The sequence below is a fragment of the Actinia tenebrosa genome, unplaced genomic scaffold (assembly GCF_029948245.1).
Source record: "Actinia tenebrosa isolate PJP-AT-01 unplaced genomic scaffold, QUT_ActTen_1.0 PGA_scaffold2__45_contigs__length_23673736, whole genome shotgun sequence".
Classification (NCBI taxonomy): Eukaryota; Metazoa; Cnidaria; class Anthozoa; order Actiniaria; family Actiniidae; genus Actinia; species Actinia tenebrosa.
The window spans coordinates 9,265,864-9,282,321 of record NW_028292579.1 but is presented as its reverse complement, the minus strand read 5'-3'; the positions used below and the strand labels follow the sequence as shown (position 1 = coordinate 9,282,321).

General features: G+C 37.4%; 2 protein-coding genes across 4 annotated transcripts in view; one reads left to right on the top strand and one right to left on the bottom strand.

Annotated features, from left to right (window-relative positions):
• Nucleotides 1-28: 28 nt before the first annotated feature.
• On the bottom strand, nucleotides 29-11,940 carry LOC116297440 (putative tRNA N6-adenosine threonylcarbamoyltransferase). Its single transcript, XM_031705663.2, has 13 exons — nucleotides 11,753-11,940; nucleotides 11,472-11,532; nucleotides 10,784-10,842; nucleotides 9,665-9,936; nucleotides 8,936-8,985; nucleotides 8,735-8,813; nucleotides 8,073-8,138; nucleotides 7,633-7,666; nucleotides 7,165-7,221; nucleotides 6,248-6,274; nucleotides 6,058-6,106; nucleotides 5,078-5,176; nucleotides 29-733 (listed from the first exon to the last, which is right to left on the bottom strand). The coding sequence occupies exons 1-13, from the start codon at nucleotides 11,865-11,867 to the stop codon at nucleotides 694-696; spliced, it is 1,008 nt and encodes a 335-aa protein (XP_031561523.2). The 5' UTR covers nucleotides 11,868-11,940; the 3' UTR covers nucleotides 29-693.
• Nucleotides 11,941-12,879: 939 nt separating this feature from the next.
• The window catches only part of LOC116297430 (puratrophin-1), a 38,205-nt gene continuing 34,626 nt past the window's right edge, over nucleotides 12,880-16,458 (top strand). For 2 of the 3 annotated variants that reach the window (XM_031705656.2, XM_031705654.2), the window contains exons 1-2: nucleotides 12,880-13,062; nucleotides 15,338-15,517. In XM_031705656.2, the coding sequence (XP_031561516.2) occupies nucleotides 13,051-13,062; nucleotides 15,338-15,517 (192 nt within the window). In that variant the 5' untranslated portion in view covers nucleotides 12,880-13,050. The remainder of the gene's footprint in view (nucleotides 13,063-15,337; nucleotides 15,518-16,458) is intronic. The other variant, XM_031705655.2, reaches the window with a different exon arrangement.

The window sequence follows — 16,458 nt, the reverse complement described above, 5'->3', positions numbered from 1 at the left end:
CATAGAAATAAAGTTAACAATCATCTACTAAGTTAAAAACGTATTATTTCATTCAAATTTTCCCTTTTCTAATGCTTTGAAAATGCGTGACAGAATTGCGATTGCGTTACAGAATTGGACTCCCAATAAATCTAAAATCAAACATCGATAATACAAAATTTTTTCGGTAAGCTTGTCTTATAATGCTATGAACGAAATATTCGACAAACAGTTCTGTGGGGTGATTACTTTGGATTTTAGCTTTTTGATGGTCACGTGAAAACCAAATGCCAATTATTCGAGTCAGCTGGATTACCAGTTGGACATTTGAATTTTCAATTTATTTAAAATCTTCATTGAAATTTTAAAAAATTCTTGTTTTAAGTGACCAAATTCTGAATATCGATTCCTTATTCTTACTAATTTTCGCGATTTCTAAAAAATATCGCTAAATTTAGAGCTTAATACGCGCGAATAAAAGATTTTGCGAAATTAGTACACTAATTTAGTAGTTTTAATCAAATTTTTGTTGCAATTGCGAAAATTAAGAAGGAAGGAAGGAAGGAAGGAAGGAAAGAAAGAAGAGAATGGAGCAACGAACAACCAAAATGACAAAAGCTCTATTTGGTAAACGAGCAGATTTCTCTCGACATTCCAGACAAGCAGGCAAAAGCAATGATTAAATATTTCTGACATTATATTCAACCATTACATTCAACTTCTCCATGTCACCTCGACTTCATCTGTTCTAAACCTACAAAGCATAAGAGCAACACATCACATCATTAACATATTTGCAGTATAAACCTTGATATCTCCTAGATGCATTACTCAAACCATATAAAAATATTTTACTGTTCAACTTTTTACATCATTTACAATCAATGCTGAAAATTTTGAGTTAGGTGTCTTAGGACCCGTCCACACGTATCCGGAAATTTTTGTATCCGCAAATCAATTTTTTGCGAATACGAAAATGTTTGCGTCCACATGCAGCGCATTCGAATCGTTTTCACCGTCCACACGTATCCGTTTTCGTAAAATTTGCGGATACGGACACAAAAATTTGCGGACACGTGTGGACGCAACCCGTATCCGTAAAAATAATTTGCGGATACGAAAATTTGCGGGTACGTGTGGACGGGGCCTTAGGCCCTTTAAATGTAACAACAGAAGAGACCCCAGAGGTTAGAGGCGCCACCTACTCATTACTATGAAGAGACTATGAAGAGACCCCAGAGGATAGAGTCGCCACCTACTCATTACTATGAAGAGAATAAAAAGATATAACTAGCTAAAAACTAGTGTGAGCTGCGTCGGTGTTTCTAATGAAACAGTAATGATGAAAAGGTAAATTATACACCGTGAAAAGATGAAAAAACTTACTGACGTTTCGGACGCTAGTCCTTCGTCGGAGTAAAAGAGAAAGAAGTGGTAGAAAGGAGTGTATATATGATAGAATAAGACAAAAGAAACCAATGAGAGCAAGGTAGGCAAGGAAACAAAAACAAACAATCAAAAGACAAAAGAAAAGGTTAGTTGAAAATAAAGCGTTCATTAATCCCGTTGGGACTAAGAGTGCCCAATAGGTGAATAAGCCGCATTTCTTTGGTCTTGCGACAATCATTGTTGCCGTTAAGCAAAGAAAGACCGAAAACAATGAAGTCAGAAAGAGAATGGTTAGCTAGATTAAAATGGCGGGAAACTGGTTTGGTGGGATCGTTATTGCGAATATCATAAAGATGATTGCAAATGCGATCACCAAGACGGCGGCCAGTCTCGCCCACATACAAAAGATTACAGCGGGTACATTTAATACAATATACAACATTAGAAGTGGTACAAACAAAATGGTCAGTGATTTTAATAGTAGATTTAGGACCGACAACAGAAGTGTGAGAGACTATGTGAGGACAAGTATAACAACGTTTACGAGAACAGCGAAAAGTACCAGGTTCTTTGTTAGAGGGAAGAACTCCCTTGACCAAGAAAGAACGGAGATTACGATCACGTTTATAGGAAAAGAGAGGGCGGTTGTTGAAAATAGCAGAAGTGCGAGTATCAGAGTCAAGCAGAGAAAAGTTGCGGTTAACAATGGGTTTAATGGAAATGTTAATAGGATGATACGTAAGAGTGAAAGGAATGCGGTCATTATAGGGACGAGTGTGAGGAGTGAGAGCGGTGGTACGATCAATAGTAGAAACTTTACGAATGGCGCGATCAATAACATGAGCAGGATAATTACGCTTAAGGAAGAAGGAACGCATCTCAGAACATTTAACAGAAAAATCAAGATCATCACTACACAAACGACGAAGACGAAGAAATTGCGAGAACGGAATAGCGTTAAGAGTGTGCTTAGGATGAGAAGACGAGTAGAGTAAATAAGAATGAGAGTCAGTAGGTTTGTAATGGACACTAGTGCTAAGACGGTCGTCATTAACACTAAGCAAGATGTCAAGGAAAGTGACTGATGTTTCACTAACCTCCCACGTAAAGTCTAAGGCAGGGTGAAAAGAGTTAACAAAAGAGATGAAAGAATCTAAGTCATTACGCGAACAAGAAGTAGCGCCAATACAATCATCAATATACCGTCCAAAAACTCAGGTTTAGGTCCATTATATTGTTGAAAAACAAGGTTTTCGATATAACCAACAAACAAATTGGCATAACTAGGGCCCATCTTAGTACCCATAGCAACACCGTTTACCTGCCGATAATACCGATCACCGAAAGAAAAACAAATAAGAGTAAGAACAAGTTCAGCTAAGCGTAACAAAGTGGGAGTGCTGGGCTCGAGGACAGGACGAAGATCGAAAAAATGCTGAAGAGCACGAAGGCCCTCATCATTAGGAATAACCTTTGTATACTGTTATTCCTAATGATGAGGGCCTTCGTGCTCTTCAGCATTTTTTCGATCTTCGTCCTGTCCTCGAGCCCAGCACTCCCACTTTGTTACGCTTAGCTGAACTTGTTCTTACTCTTAATTGTTTTTCTTTCGGTGATCGGTATTATCGGCAGGTAAACGGTGTTGCTATGGGTACTAAGATGGGCCCTAGTTATGCCAATTTGTTTGTTGGTTATATCGAAAACCTTGTTTTTCAACAATATAATGGACCTAAACCTGAGTTTTTTGGACGGTATATTGATGATTGTATTGGCGCTACTTCTTGTTCGCGTAATGACTTAGATTCTTTCATCTCTTTTGTTAACTCTTTTCACCCTGCCTTAGACTTTACGTGGGAGGTTAGTGAAACATCAGTCACTTTCCTTGACATCTTGCTTAGTGTTAATGACGACCGTCTTAGCACTAGTGTCCATTACAAACCTACTGACTCTCATTCTTATTTACTCTACTCGTCTTCTCATCCTAAGCACACTCTTAACGCTATTCCGTTCTCGCAATTTCTTCGTCTTCGTCGTTTGTGTAGTGATGATCTTGATTTTTCTGTTAAATGTTCTGAGATGCGTTCCTTCTTCCTTAAGCGTAATTATCCTGCTCATGTTATTGATCGCGCCATTCGTAAAGTTTCTACTATTGATCGTACCACCGCTCTCACTCCTCACACTCGTCCCTATAATGACCGCATTCCTTTCACTCTTACGTATCATCCTATTAACATTTCCATTAAACCCATTGTTAACCGCAACTTTTCTCTGCTTGACTCTGATACTCGCACTTCTGCTATTTTCAACAACCGCCCTCTCTTTTCCTATAAACGTGATCGTAATCTCCGTTCTTTCTTGGTCAAGGGAGTTCTTCCCTCTAACAAAGAACCTGGTACTTTTCGCTGTTCTCGTAAACGTTGTTATACTTGTCCTCACATAGTCTCTCACACTTCTGTTGTCGGTCCTAAATCTACTATTAAAATCACTGACCATTTTGTTTGTACCACTTCTAATGTTGTATATTGTATTAAATGTACCCGCTGTAATCTTTTGTATGTGGGCGAGACTGGCCGCCGTCTTGGTGATCGCATTTGCAATCATCTTTATGATATTCGCAATAACGATCCCACCAAACCAGTTTCCCGCCATTTTAATCTAGCTAACCATTCTCTTTCTGACTTCATTGTTTTCGGTCTTTCTTTGCTTAACGGCAACAATGATTGTCGCAAGACCAAAGAAATGCGGCTTATTCACCTATTGGGCACTCTTAGTCCCAACGGGATTAATGAACGCTTTATTTTCAACTAACCTTTTCTTTTGTCTTTTGATTGTTTGTTTTTGTTTCCTTGCCTACCTTGCTCTCATTGGTTTCTTTTGTCTTATTCTATCATATATACACTCCTTTCTACCACTTCTTTCTCTTTTACTCCGACGAAGGACTAGCGTCCGAAACGTCAGTAAGTTTTTTCATCTTTTCACGGTGTATAATTTACCTTTTCATCATTTATGAAGAGAATATGAAGAGACCCCAGAGGTTAGAGGCACCACCTACTCATTACTATGAAGAGAATATGAAGAGACCCCAGAGGTTAGAGGCACCACCTACTCATTACTATGAAGAGACTATGAAGAGACCCCAGAGGTTAGAGGCGCCACCTACTCATTACTATGAAGAGACTATGAAGAGACCCCAGAGGATAGAGGCACCACCTACTCATTACTATGAAGAGACCCCAGAGGTTAGAGGCGCCACCTACTCATTACTATGAAGAGAATATGAAGAGACCCCAGAGGTTAGAGTCGCCACCTACTCATTACTATGAAGAGACTATGAAGAGACCCCAGAGGTTAGAGGCGCCACCTACTCATTACTATGAAGAGACTATGAAGAGACCCCAGAGGATAGAGGCACCACCTACTCATTACTATGAAGAGACCCCAGAGGTTAGAGTCGCCACCTACTCATTACTATGAAGAGACTATGAAGAGACCCCAGAGGTTAGAGTCGCCACCTACTCATTACTATGAAGAGACTATGAAGAGACCCCAGAGGTTAGAGGCACCACCTACTCATTACTATGAAGAGAATATGGAGAGACCCCAGAGGATAGAGGCACCACCTACTCATTACTATGAAGAGACTATGAAGAGACCCCAGAGGATAGAGGCACCACCTACTCATTACTATGAGACTGATTATTTCCTTCACCTTTGAGTACAAGTTGTTTTTTCAAGAGGAGTGGTCTGTCCGGATTGAAACATCTCCCATCCTGCTTGTGCGATCATAGCGCCATTATCGATACAAAACCTTAAAAAGAACAAATCCAAGATGATTAGGACTTTACTGTAAGGACACTATGACCAGAACGGTTCTAATAAGATAGCCAATCATAAAGCAGAATGAAGGCAAATCATTTCAGCTTGAGCCAATTACCATCAAGCAATGAAGCCTAGTGGTTGTATAACTGTCAGACACCTTATTATCATATGACCCGTACGGCCCTGCTCGTGCGCTCTAATAAAACCACTGGAAAAAGTCACGTGATGGCGGCCGGACGGCATTGAGCGAGCAGCCTGCTCGAATCCGCGCGCTTTCTCTTCTTAAGCTTTTATTTACTATTTCTTTCTTTCTTTTATTTTTTATTGATTTTTTCGTGAGGGTCATATGATAAAATGCTTATTGACTGAGTTAGGTCGGGCCATACAGGAAAATATTTGGCTCTCGGTCATTTGTGCCGACCTCGCTGTGCTTGGTCCGTACGGCATCACCTCGAGCCAAATATTTTCCCGTACGGCCCTCCCACTCAGTCAATAAGTACATAGAATTGTTATCAACAATCGTGGGAATGGAACAATGCTGATTGACTGAGTTCAGTATGATACTGATTCTGCTCTCAATAATAATAATAATCTCAACAATAATCTTTATTTGTTAGAACAGGATGATTGTCTTGGCAGCTTTTGCTCATGTGGACCTGCATGCTTTCAGTCACACTCACACGCACTACCACTACATTTACTATTTTATTCAAACAACGCTCGACTTGCATGTTGATTTTTACGGAGGGAGAAAACCGGAGAACCCGGAGAAAACCCTCGTAGCATAGGAGAGAACAACACATCAAACAAACTCAATTCACATGTGGCAACTGCAGGGCTCGAACCAGCGACACAATGCGATGGACTCACCTCATATCAGTAGCGTACAATTTTGCTCCCCTTTCCTCTGCCATTATACCTTTATTTTTTTTTTAAAAAAAAAGAAGATGATGATGAGGAAAAACGAAGAAATAAACACAAACTTTTAATGGAAGAAATGTTTTCCCCCAAGCAACATTTTTATTGACACAAACATGTGACTTGCAGTGGCCATACTTACCCATCATCTCCTGTAATCTCTTGTTACCTAGCAACAAGCAAATTAACAAATTTATTTTCCTTGTGGACAAAACAATGGCACAGTGAATACCACATCCCACTCAGAGACCTGCTGAAATGATTGATTCTGGGTGTCTATATATATAGTGACTATTTCTATGCACAAATGCTTTGGTCAGCACACATGCAAATAGACAGAACATTTATTCCTGCAATAGAGGTTTTGCATCATCTCGTGCCTATGCCCATAATACAGATTGGCTTGCCTGTGGTTACATGGCAGAACAATAAAATCCCTTTATAATAATAATAATAATAACAATAATAATAATAATAATAATAATAACAATAATAATAATAATAATAATAATAATAATAATAATAAACTTTGTTTATAGAGGATAACACTTGACAGTTATTCAACTGATAAACTTGTGGTCCTCTGTTAACGTCTCTAGTTAATTAGAGACGGGACCGCCATTAACATGATCATCCAAGCCACGTGAAGGTCTAACCATTTGCAGATGTAATTACAAAGGTAGCACCTTCTCCTCAGTTATTTTAAGACCCTGAGTGTTGGTCTGGCCGAGGCTTGAACCACGACCTCCTGCACAACAGACCAACGCTCTTACCAACTGAGCTAGCCGGGTGGCGGTAGCCTTTGCTCTCGGGAATTGAATTCTTTCTAATGTAAAACAATTGTATTGTTCCTGTGGTTAGATGGCAGAACAATGAAATCCCTTTGGTCTTGGAAAAAGAGGTTTTGCACCATCACATGATGGCAGACATGTTAGATGGCAGGAACAATACAATAGTTCAATTCAATTCCTAGATAGACAATTTAAGATATAAAACTCAAGTCCTTGGGTAGGATTTTAAAACTGGGGTTCCTGTGGCAAGGCTTTAAATCATACTTACATCCAACACCTCCTACTATCAACACTTCATTGGACCCACAGTGTGCCATTGCCCTTTCTGGAATCAAAACAGTTATTATTGCCATTGAAATACGTTATTGAGTGTGCCCACTTCTTATGCTAAAGGTATCTCAGAGCTAGCCTTATCAAAGGCATTGGGGTTTGCTTTGGGGTTTTCTCTTTTACTCCGACGAAGGACTAGCGTCTGAAACATCTGTATCCCTTTTATCATTACTGGTTTTCTCAATAGTTTCTTTGGTGGGCTACCTGTGGTTGGTAGAGGGAGACTGAAAGTCAGCTGAGCACTATTCCCTTTTTTATCGCACAGCAATCCCAAAAGCTGAAGAGATGTCTAATCTGTAATTTTGTTTCCAGAAGAATCTATAAAGCTCTAGGATGAGATTGAGAGACAAAAAGACTCTACGCAGACAGTGCTTTACCCTGGTTTCAATACACCTGTTGTTGTTACCTGTTGTTTCCACCAGCATTGCAAAGACTGTTTCCTGTGAGAAAAAATCTCCATCAGAATGTGTAGTTCCAAAAATTATCCATACCCCCCTCACGGAGGAATTTTTTAAGACACCCCACTACCCCCCGGAATTTCCAATTTTCTTCCATCCAAACTCTGTAATTTGTGTTCTTTCTCTGACCCCCCTACTCTTCAGAAATTCCAAATTCCTCTGTGGGGTGGGTATGGATGATTTCTGGAACTACAAAATTTGACAAGATTGCTAGCGATTTTTGACAATAATATTAGGGCATCTAAAAATGCAAACCAGGCTTTTAAAAAGATCAATCTATTTGAAATATCATTAGAGACAACTGAGGGGAAGGGGCTTAAGGAGTAGGGGTGTGGCTACAGACTACCCCATCCTTTTTAGGGTGCTCCGTAGGTTGTTTGTATGTTACCTGTAATGAGAAGCATAGGTCCTCTGGTGTACATTCACCGGATTCTATTAGACCTGGTGCCATACTCTACAAGGATATAAAGTTCAAAGTACACCTTAATTTAATGGCACACACAGTTGACATGTATATAAGAGTTTTCATGAGGTTGGAAATAATGACTTTTAGCTTGAATAATAATAATCATAAGCTTTTATTTACTAGAGCAGACTGATTCTTTTTGGCAGCTTTTGCTGATGTGGGCCTGCTTTCACTTACACTCACCGCTCACCACTACATTTACTATTCTATACTCAAAATGCTCGACTCGCATGATGATGTTTACAGAGGGAGGAAATCCAAAGAACCCAGATGAAAACCCTCATGGTGGGAGAACAGTGGGAAAACAACACATCAAACAAACTCTATTCACACATGCTGGCATGGGTCAAAACAGCAACCCAACCTATCGAACTTACAGCTGTGAAAATAAAGGCAATGCATTAGCAGCGCATTCCACCATTTTTCATTTTTCCATTTTTTCCTTTTTGGTCATTCGTTGTGACACAACCACTCATTTTAAATAGGATTTAATAATTGAACAGTAAGTGCACATCATGCATTTAGGGGAGTGCTCTTAGTGTCCATTTTTACACCTGTTAATCTGACTTAGGATTTCTATTTACCTCAATGTATGATAGAATTCCCGAGAAAGATACATCCATTCCTTTTACTGTGTATGGGAGCTCAATCAGTTTTTTACCTCTAGAAAAATTAAAAAGGAAAATTAATCATTTTCCCAACTAATCCCATCCTAAGTGCATTAATTCCCATTTTCCCAAAGCATTTCCAAATCCCATTTTATTATTTCAGTACCCTCAAATTACCTTTTAGCCATTTGTTCAATATTGTATCCAGGACTTGGATCATTTGACAGCTACAATATACAAAACAGTTATAAATTACAAGAATTACTACCATTATCATTAAAGTGCAACCCTCAAAGTTTGATAGAGTCTCCTTCGCCAAGAACAACAACATTTTGAGTCACACAGTTAGAGTGTTAGAGGATTAAAATCTTGAATTCAGTCGAAAATTTCCCTCAAGATATTGGTTTTTTTATTTCAGTTCTTTGATTGACGGTTGTTGAAATACTAGTCAGAAGCTAAGATATAAAACTTCCCAGGTCCTACTTCAATAATAATGGTAGTAAAAAAGCAAAATATTTGGCATTTTTAACAGAGACTAAGTTGTTCCAGAAACTCGTCAAGCCACCTCTATGGACTGTTATCACACGGCGGCCATGTTTATTCTCATGAGAATAAAAACCTTTGTTTTGCCATTGTAACCTCATCCTGAAGCGCTTGCATGTGAGGCCAAAAGGGGGAAATCTATTGTTCCAGCCAACATGGCTGCCGTGTGATAAAGGTCCATAAAGGGAGATTAGAAATTCCAAAAGGGGGGTAGGATCTGAAGATAGTTAATTCTAGTTTTCTTTTTGGACTTCTTTTGGGTAGTCTTTAGGACTAGCTGAGTTGGCTGTGTTCTGATCATCTAGAAGTCTTTTAAAGATTTCATAAAATTTAAGTCAGTTTTTATCTTATATTCTGCCATACCTTAAGAACCCTGGCAAATCTGTCTAAGCAATTACCAACAGCAATATCTATTGTCTCTCCAAAGATTCTGTATCTTTTCTGCAGATAAGCAATAACTTGGGTATTGCCTCCGCTTACGTACAATACTGTAGGGTTATCTGCACCTGTTATAAGACGTCCCATCTCAATGTGTCCAATACAGTGATTGACGCCTATTATTGGTTTGCTCCATAGCTGAGCTACTGTTCTTGCAACTACGGCAACAGAAACAAGAGGGGCTCCCATTCCAGGACCTATTTATAGAAAGATGAACAATAATGGAAGATGGAGGATTCAAAAGAAAACGAAAACAAAACCAGGACTGGCTCTAGATAGAAAGAGATGGGGGAAATTTAAAGAGTGCATAGCTTCCATTTCAGGGCCAACATCAAATTAAAATTTATAGAAAATGAAAGTGAAAAATTTAAAAAAAATTATATAACAGGTCCCATTCCAAATCCAAATCTCAAGAGAATTAAATGGAAAATCCAGAATGAAAATATGAAAGATTAACAGGTTAGCTAGCAAGCTTGAGCAACTGTTTCAGAAGTGAGGGTATAAATATATTGAGCTACCATGATTGTTTGTGAAAGGGATAATACAGTATATCTTGTCTTCAGCTTGGGCGTATAATGTTTTCCCACTTCAGACCACTTGTCATTTCCTAGAATATGATTTCTTTGTTTAATGGTTGCACATGAAAAGACCAAAATATAAATACAACTCAAACAAATTAAGAGTATTATTCTCGACAGAATTACACATGGTCTGAAATAGCAGACATTATGTCAAGCTACACACCTGTATATGTAATAAATTAAATAATAATAATAATAATAAATTACATTTATAAAGCGCAGATTAGCACAAGATGTTCATCTGCGCTGAATACAGAAACAATACACAATAACTAGAAACATAAAAGCTAAGTTAATCAATGGGAATTGCAAAAACAACTAAATAAAGGCTTTTCTATAAAAATATGTCTTTAAGTGTTCTTTAAAAGAAGGTAATGATGTAATATGCCTAATACTAGATGGTAAAGTGTTCCATTCTACTGGCGCAGCGTATGAGCGTATGTAAAGAGGTTTATTGACATACCTTTTGTATAACAAACACAGTCAATATCTTTTGGCTCAATATTTGCTTCTTCTAATGACCTATGCATAAAGGATTAAACATAAAGTTGTACACACAATATTGATATTTATATAATTCTATAATTGAATCTCATTTTTTCTCTATGGATGTCTTCCTAACCACTACTCTGTTCCCCTCAAGCCTTTGAATTTTTTTGATGCCCTGAAACATCCTCTGGGCTGATCAAAGTCAGGCATGGCTTACCCACAGGTCAAATTAGAATCTAGCTTGTAAATATTATGTTTTGTTGAGGTAGGGAAGTCATAGAACTAAGAGAAAAACTCTCAAATTAGGGGAGAGACCACTCTACCCACATATGATGCCAACTCTGTATGGAAATAGAACTTGAGACCCCAGCTAGGTTAGAGGCAAGTGCATTACTACCATAGGCCATCTTTGTTCTTCCTCCTCCCTCCCCTCCCACATACCTGAAGCATATATCCATGAATAAAGTTAACTAACAAAATTGTACAAATTAGTGCAAACTTTGGTGGTTTTCTAGTTTTGTAGTTTTCTATGCTCTACTGAGGTCTACTGAACTTACTAATTTGTACAAATGTGTGCAATCTCTTACAAAGTTTTTCACAGATATTTGGAATGCACCTATACTGTATGTACCTGTCATGACTAATCACAAACAATTACTTACTTTCTTAGAATATCCAGGATATTTTCCCTGTGGTGTTTCGCAGTATCACTGGGCATAAATCCTTGGGAAAAAAATCGTTGAATATGATTCAACAATAATTAAAAATATGTGGTTCTGTTGTTACAATTGTTTATAAGACCAATTCTTAAAACTTTTTAAAAAATCTTATTTGAAATAGCAGATTTTGCACAGAAGAGTATAAAAAGAAAAGCAAAGCCCTTAGAAATTTATCAGAATTAGAAGCTTCAAATGGCCTTGAAACGCTATGTAAATCTCTGTACCTTGTCCTGGGGGAGTAATGTAGGTACATCTAGGGTTGGAAAGCACAACTCCATCTCTTACTATTCCAATACCAAGCTTATTTGCACTGCCTTCAAACCCGATAACTGTAGGCATGATAAAATAAGAGAATTTATGACAATTTTCGAGTATAAAAATGCCGTACGAATCGAACTTGAGAAAACTTCAACTCAATGGCTGACTATGAAAGGCGTTGCGCGTGGTTAACCGCATAGACCTGGGTACGAGAAATGATAAAAAGAAAAAAAGACGAAAAGAAAGAAAGAAAAAAAGACAGAAAAAAAAAAAAAACTCACTGTCATAAAAAACACGAAATAAAACAAAAGCCAAAAAGAATGGATTCATTTACTTCCTTTTGGCTATTTTCGTTTAGGGGCTCCGATAAATTGTTCTAATCTCAGGGACGGCGGAGCAGTTTTTTGATTGGGGGGCTCAATAGTGACATTGTATGGCAAGGGGGGGGGGGGGGGGGGAGGTGAGTTTAGTGAAAATGTATTAAAATTTCACAAAAAGTTCGGTTCCGCTGTCCCTGAATCTCGGCTCTTGCAAAAAGCAAGGAGACTCAAAAGAAATGCAGATAAAAAAACATTCTACAAGCATTTTTAAAAACTGAGTCTTCGCTTTATTTATCAAACACTTGTATTTTCTCTAATGGCTGTTGACGGAAAAAAACGGAGCACGGGGTCCCTGCAGGTGGCACAATCAACCAAGTAAACGCACATACTTGTTCTCATTTTGGTTTGATCTATTGAAGAGTTATTTTTATTGCTATTATAATTTTGATTGATTAACCAGGACCATACTTCCAGACATCGAATGCTGAACCGTCGTATGGACTTACGGCTACGCTGGAGATTTCGGCCCCAACAAAAAATAAAAAAAAGCAAAAACCATCCTTCTACGGAAAAATTCAAACTTTTAACCATGGATCTTAAGCTTTGGACGTTTTTTTTTTCATGAAACCTAAAGTATACACCGTTTTACAATATGAATCAAGAGATTTGGAAAATGATTAGTCTCGGATCCTCTTCACGTGTCTGGTAGGGTGGGGAGGGAAGTAGCTTTATTACCCTCACGCATGCGTATTAATCACCACAAGCCTCATGAATAAAAATGGCTGTCGACGGAAGTGTCTTGTAAAATATACTATGAACCACGACCTTGAAATAACAGTTGAATGACACGATAACTAGACTGACATGAAAACTAGCTTATTGGAGTATGTGCTTGGCCTTACAGGAGAGAAATCGACCGTAAAATACCTGAGAAAACGTCAATAATGGCCGCCGAGGTAATGCAAACCCGTTATGAATCACATGGGCTTTTGCTCGCTTCAATAACATTGATCGCGGTATATCGCCGTTTTTGCTAAATATAATGCCAAAGTGTTGCCATATATTGATCATGTGATTATTATTCGACATCTTGTTGATCTAGAAAACTTAGAATTTGGCGATCGTTGAAAGAAACCTTAGATCGATTGAGGGTGTTTCGTTGAATTTTTTTTTTGCGACCAGCGCCAATCAATTATTCCCCATCGATAATTCTTTATCTATGGGCGTGCTTTTGATCTTTCCTGGCTTCAGCACTAATCACTCGTCCTATATCCATTCTTTTCTCTATAATTCAAGTTATGGATTAATTATTTCATTCATTCGCCTATCAACTTCAAATGATCAGCTGAGAGATCGCCATACCATCACACGCCAAACATGATATTTTTTCATTCATTCTCTGTATAAATTCAAATTAAGCATTTTGTTTATCTTCTGCTTATTTTACCGTGTTAAATTTAGTAATGTTTTATAAATCTGCGACAAGGTTCGTGTCTTAGCATGTCCCTAGAATTAGCGCTGTATTTTGTTAGCATTCAAAATTCCTATAATTTGAACACTACACACATCTTTATGTTCGTGTCTTTGTAATATTCATCCTTTTATTAATTATATAAGCTTAAATTTATTTCTAGAATGACTCCTAATCACGCTGTCACGGAATCATTATACTATATTTTCTGAGCTATTAAGTCATTATCTATTATTTAGAATTTTAACGTTTTTTTATTCAAAAGGTGATCAGCTCTGGATCAGCCTACTTATATTATTTTTAAATCTGGAAAAAATCTCCAAGTTTTATCTTGACTTTTGCTTACACGATTTATGCTTGTCAACAGGTATTATGGATCGAATTATCTTTATATTTATTGTGCCATCTTAAAACTTCTATTACTGAGGAAAAAAATCAGTTCTAAAATGTTGATGAAATAAATTTTTGAAGGGAAGAAAGATCCACCATTTTTGTTATTGTAGTTAATATTTATTGAGAGAAATTCAATGCAAAACTTAGGGAAATGGAATATAAGTTTATTAAAACTAAATGGCTGTCAAACTTTTTATTTCTTGTAATAGCTCTTGAATCAATAATTGAAGATGACAATTTTTTTCTACACTGTATACAATAATATTGTATTATGATGACATTTTGAAGAGCATTTGGTCATCACTGGTATTTCCGATGCCTAAGAGACCAGATGTTACTGTCTGTCTTATTTCATGCAATTTTTTCACTGCATTTATAAATAAATGGGTCATTTGTCTTCTATTAACCAAGTTATTTTTCAGTAATAATAATATTTATTATTACTGCCTTTTTTAATTTTTTTTTTAAAGAATTTATAATATCCTCAAAGATTTTGGGGAATAAAAATATATGCATGCATGTGGCTCATTCAGGGTCAGCCTCATTTCAGTATCAAATATTATACAATTATTGGATGAGGTTGAGCGTGATATCATAAATTATCAAGGCCAAGGCAGTGATAAAATGGCCCAGGTCTTGATAGTTTACAATATCATGTAAAAACCGAGTTCAATAATTGTTTTATTTAAATTTGTCAACTAAGAGTAAAGATTTGTACAATATTCACAAATACCGTGTAAAGTAAAACATGCACAACTTCAACAATACAAACACTTTGAAATTTCATGTACCTGTATGTAATATATACAATATGAGTGGCTGTGTTGTATCAGATATACATGACCACAAGCCGAAGACGAGTGATTGTATATCTGGTACAACACGGACACTCATATTGTATATTACTTATAAAATGTCTAGGTGTATACATTCATGTTCTACTATAATTTTAAAGATAAAATTGAATTTGGCTAAGAAAAATGGAGTTAAAGTTTATGCAAATCAGGACGATTTTGTATCAGATATACAACCTCCTCCAATGGTTTCTATTGTGTTTTCCTCATTAATTATTCATAAGTTTTATAATGATAATTAATTATGCCCTTTTAACTTTTAAACTTACTTTGTAGAATTTCAATCAGCTAAGTTTGAAATAGCCATTCTTAGGTTGAGGGAAAAACTGGGTTGTCTTTGTATTCTAGTACATTGTGGGACTGTTTTAGGCGACATATTTCCAAAATGGCATCTATTTTCCCCCTAAAACAGCCCAACAAACTCAACCCAGATTTTTCCTCAACTTCAAAACTGCTAATATCTAGGCTAGTCAGAAATTATGTTATTTATTCCACTTTTCTTTTACCCCCAAGCAGTTAGAAGAAGATGATTGGAACTGGCGGACGCTGTGCCAGGATTTCCACTTCACTTCCCATGTTCCATCACTAGAGAAAATAGAACAAGGACATTATGGGGGAGATACTAAGAAATTTATTCAAGAATACTTGGAACCAGTTTTTTGTTTGTTGAAGGATATCAAGCAATCAGCAGAGGTGAGCTTGAATAAATAATTGATACAAGGCTCGTAATTTACCTATTATGCATGTTCTTATATGATTTCCAAGCCCATCCCACACGACTTACCGTCTCATCTAACATGTACTACTTTTTCATGGGATTCTACCAGCTCACTAGATACACCATGCTGACAAGGCCCAATACAGGCCGAAAAAGCTGTCCACGGTTTCTACCTAGTTGAGCTGGCTCATTTTTTACGCGACTTGAAGTTGTGAAAGGCCAATTGGCCCTCTTCTTCAGTCATTTCATACAAGGCTCGTAATTTACCTATTACACATGTTCTTAAATAATTGATAGATTTTTAATGGATAAATGAGTTTATAAATAAATTGTACTTATTTTACAAGGGTAATTTTAAATGACCTGTAGCTATCTAGCCTGTGGCCCTCATATTCTATGATTGAATTGGAATTTAGAAGTTGATGTCTTGTGGACAGAGGAAAATGGTAGAACCATGAGAAAGCACTCAAAGAGAACCAATAAGCTACTCACATACGATGGAGAGTCTAAAGAATTAACCCTTGACTGGAGTGGTTGCAAGAAAGTGCATTAGTGCAGTTTTCGTATGACTGTGAAAAAATTCACAGCACAAACACGGCCATGACACGGCAAGGGATATGCCAGACCAATCACATTGCTCAAGAATTTACTCTCCATCCAATCAAATACACGGAACACGGCATAAACATGGCACGGACATGGTCACGCCAAGGTCACTGCAATGCCAGACCAATCACATTATGCGTGAAAAAAATCAGCCAATTAAAATTCTAGAAAGCATCACGGTCACAGCACCTCATGCTTATGGCACTGAGCTATTCACAGTCATACGAAAACTGCTCTAGTAGCACACACCACTAATGTTTCCCTTGATGACTAGATCTAGATCTGAACAAATCCCTTGGCAACTTGAATC

Bases quoted from the DNA above. Each gene is read 5' to 3' on its own strand.
- LOC116297440 (XM_031705663.2), bottom strand. From the start codon at position 11,867: ATGCCTACAGTTATCGGGTTTGAAGGCAGTGCAAATAAGCTTGGTATT. The intron at 6,275-7,164 runs GTAAGTATGATT...GCTTGTTGCTAG, and splicing joins GATAGTAGGAGGTGTTGGAT to GTAACAAGAGATTACAGGAG. The intron at 734-5,077 runs GTGAAGGAAATA...TATGCTTTGTAG, and splicing joins AAAACAACTTGTACTCAAAG to GTTTAGAACAGATGAAGTCG.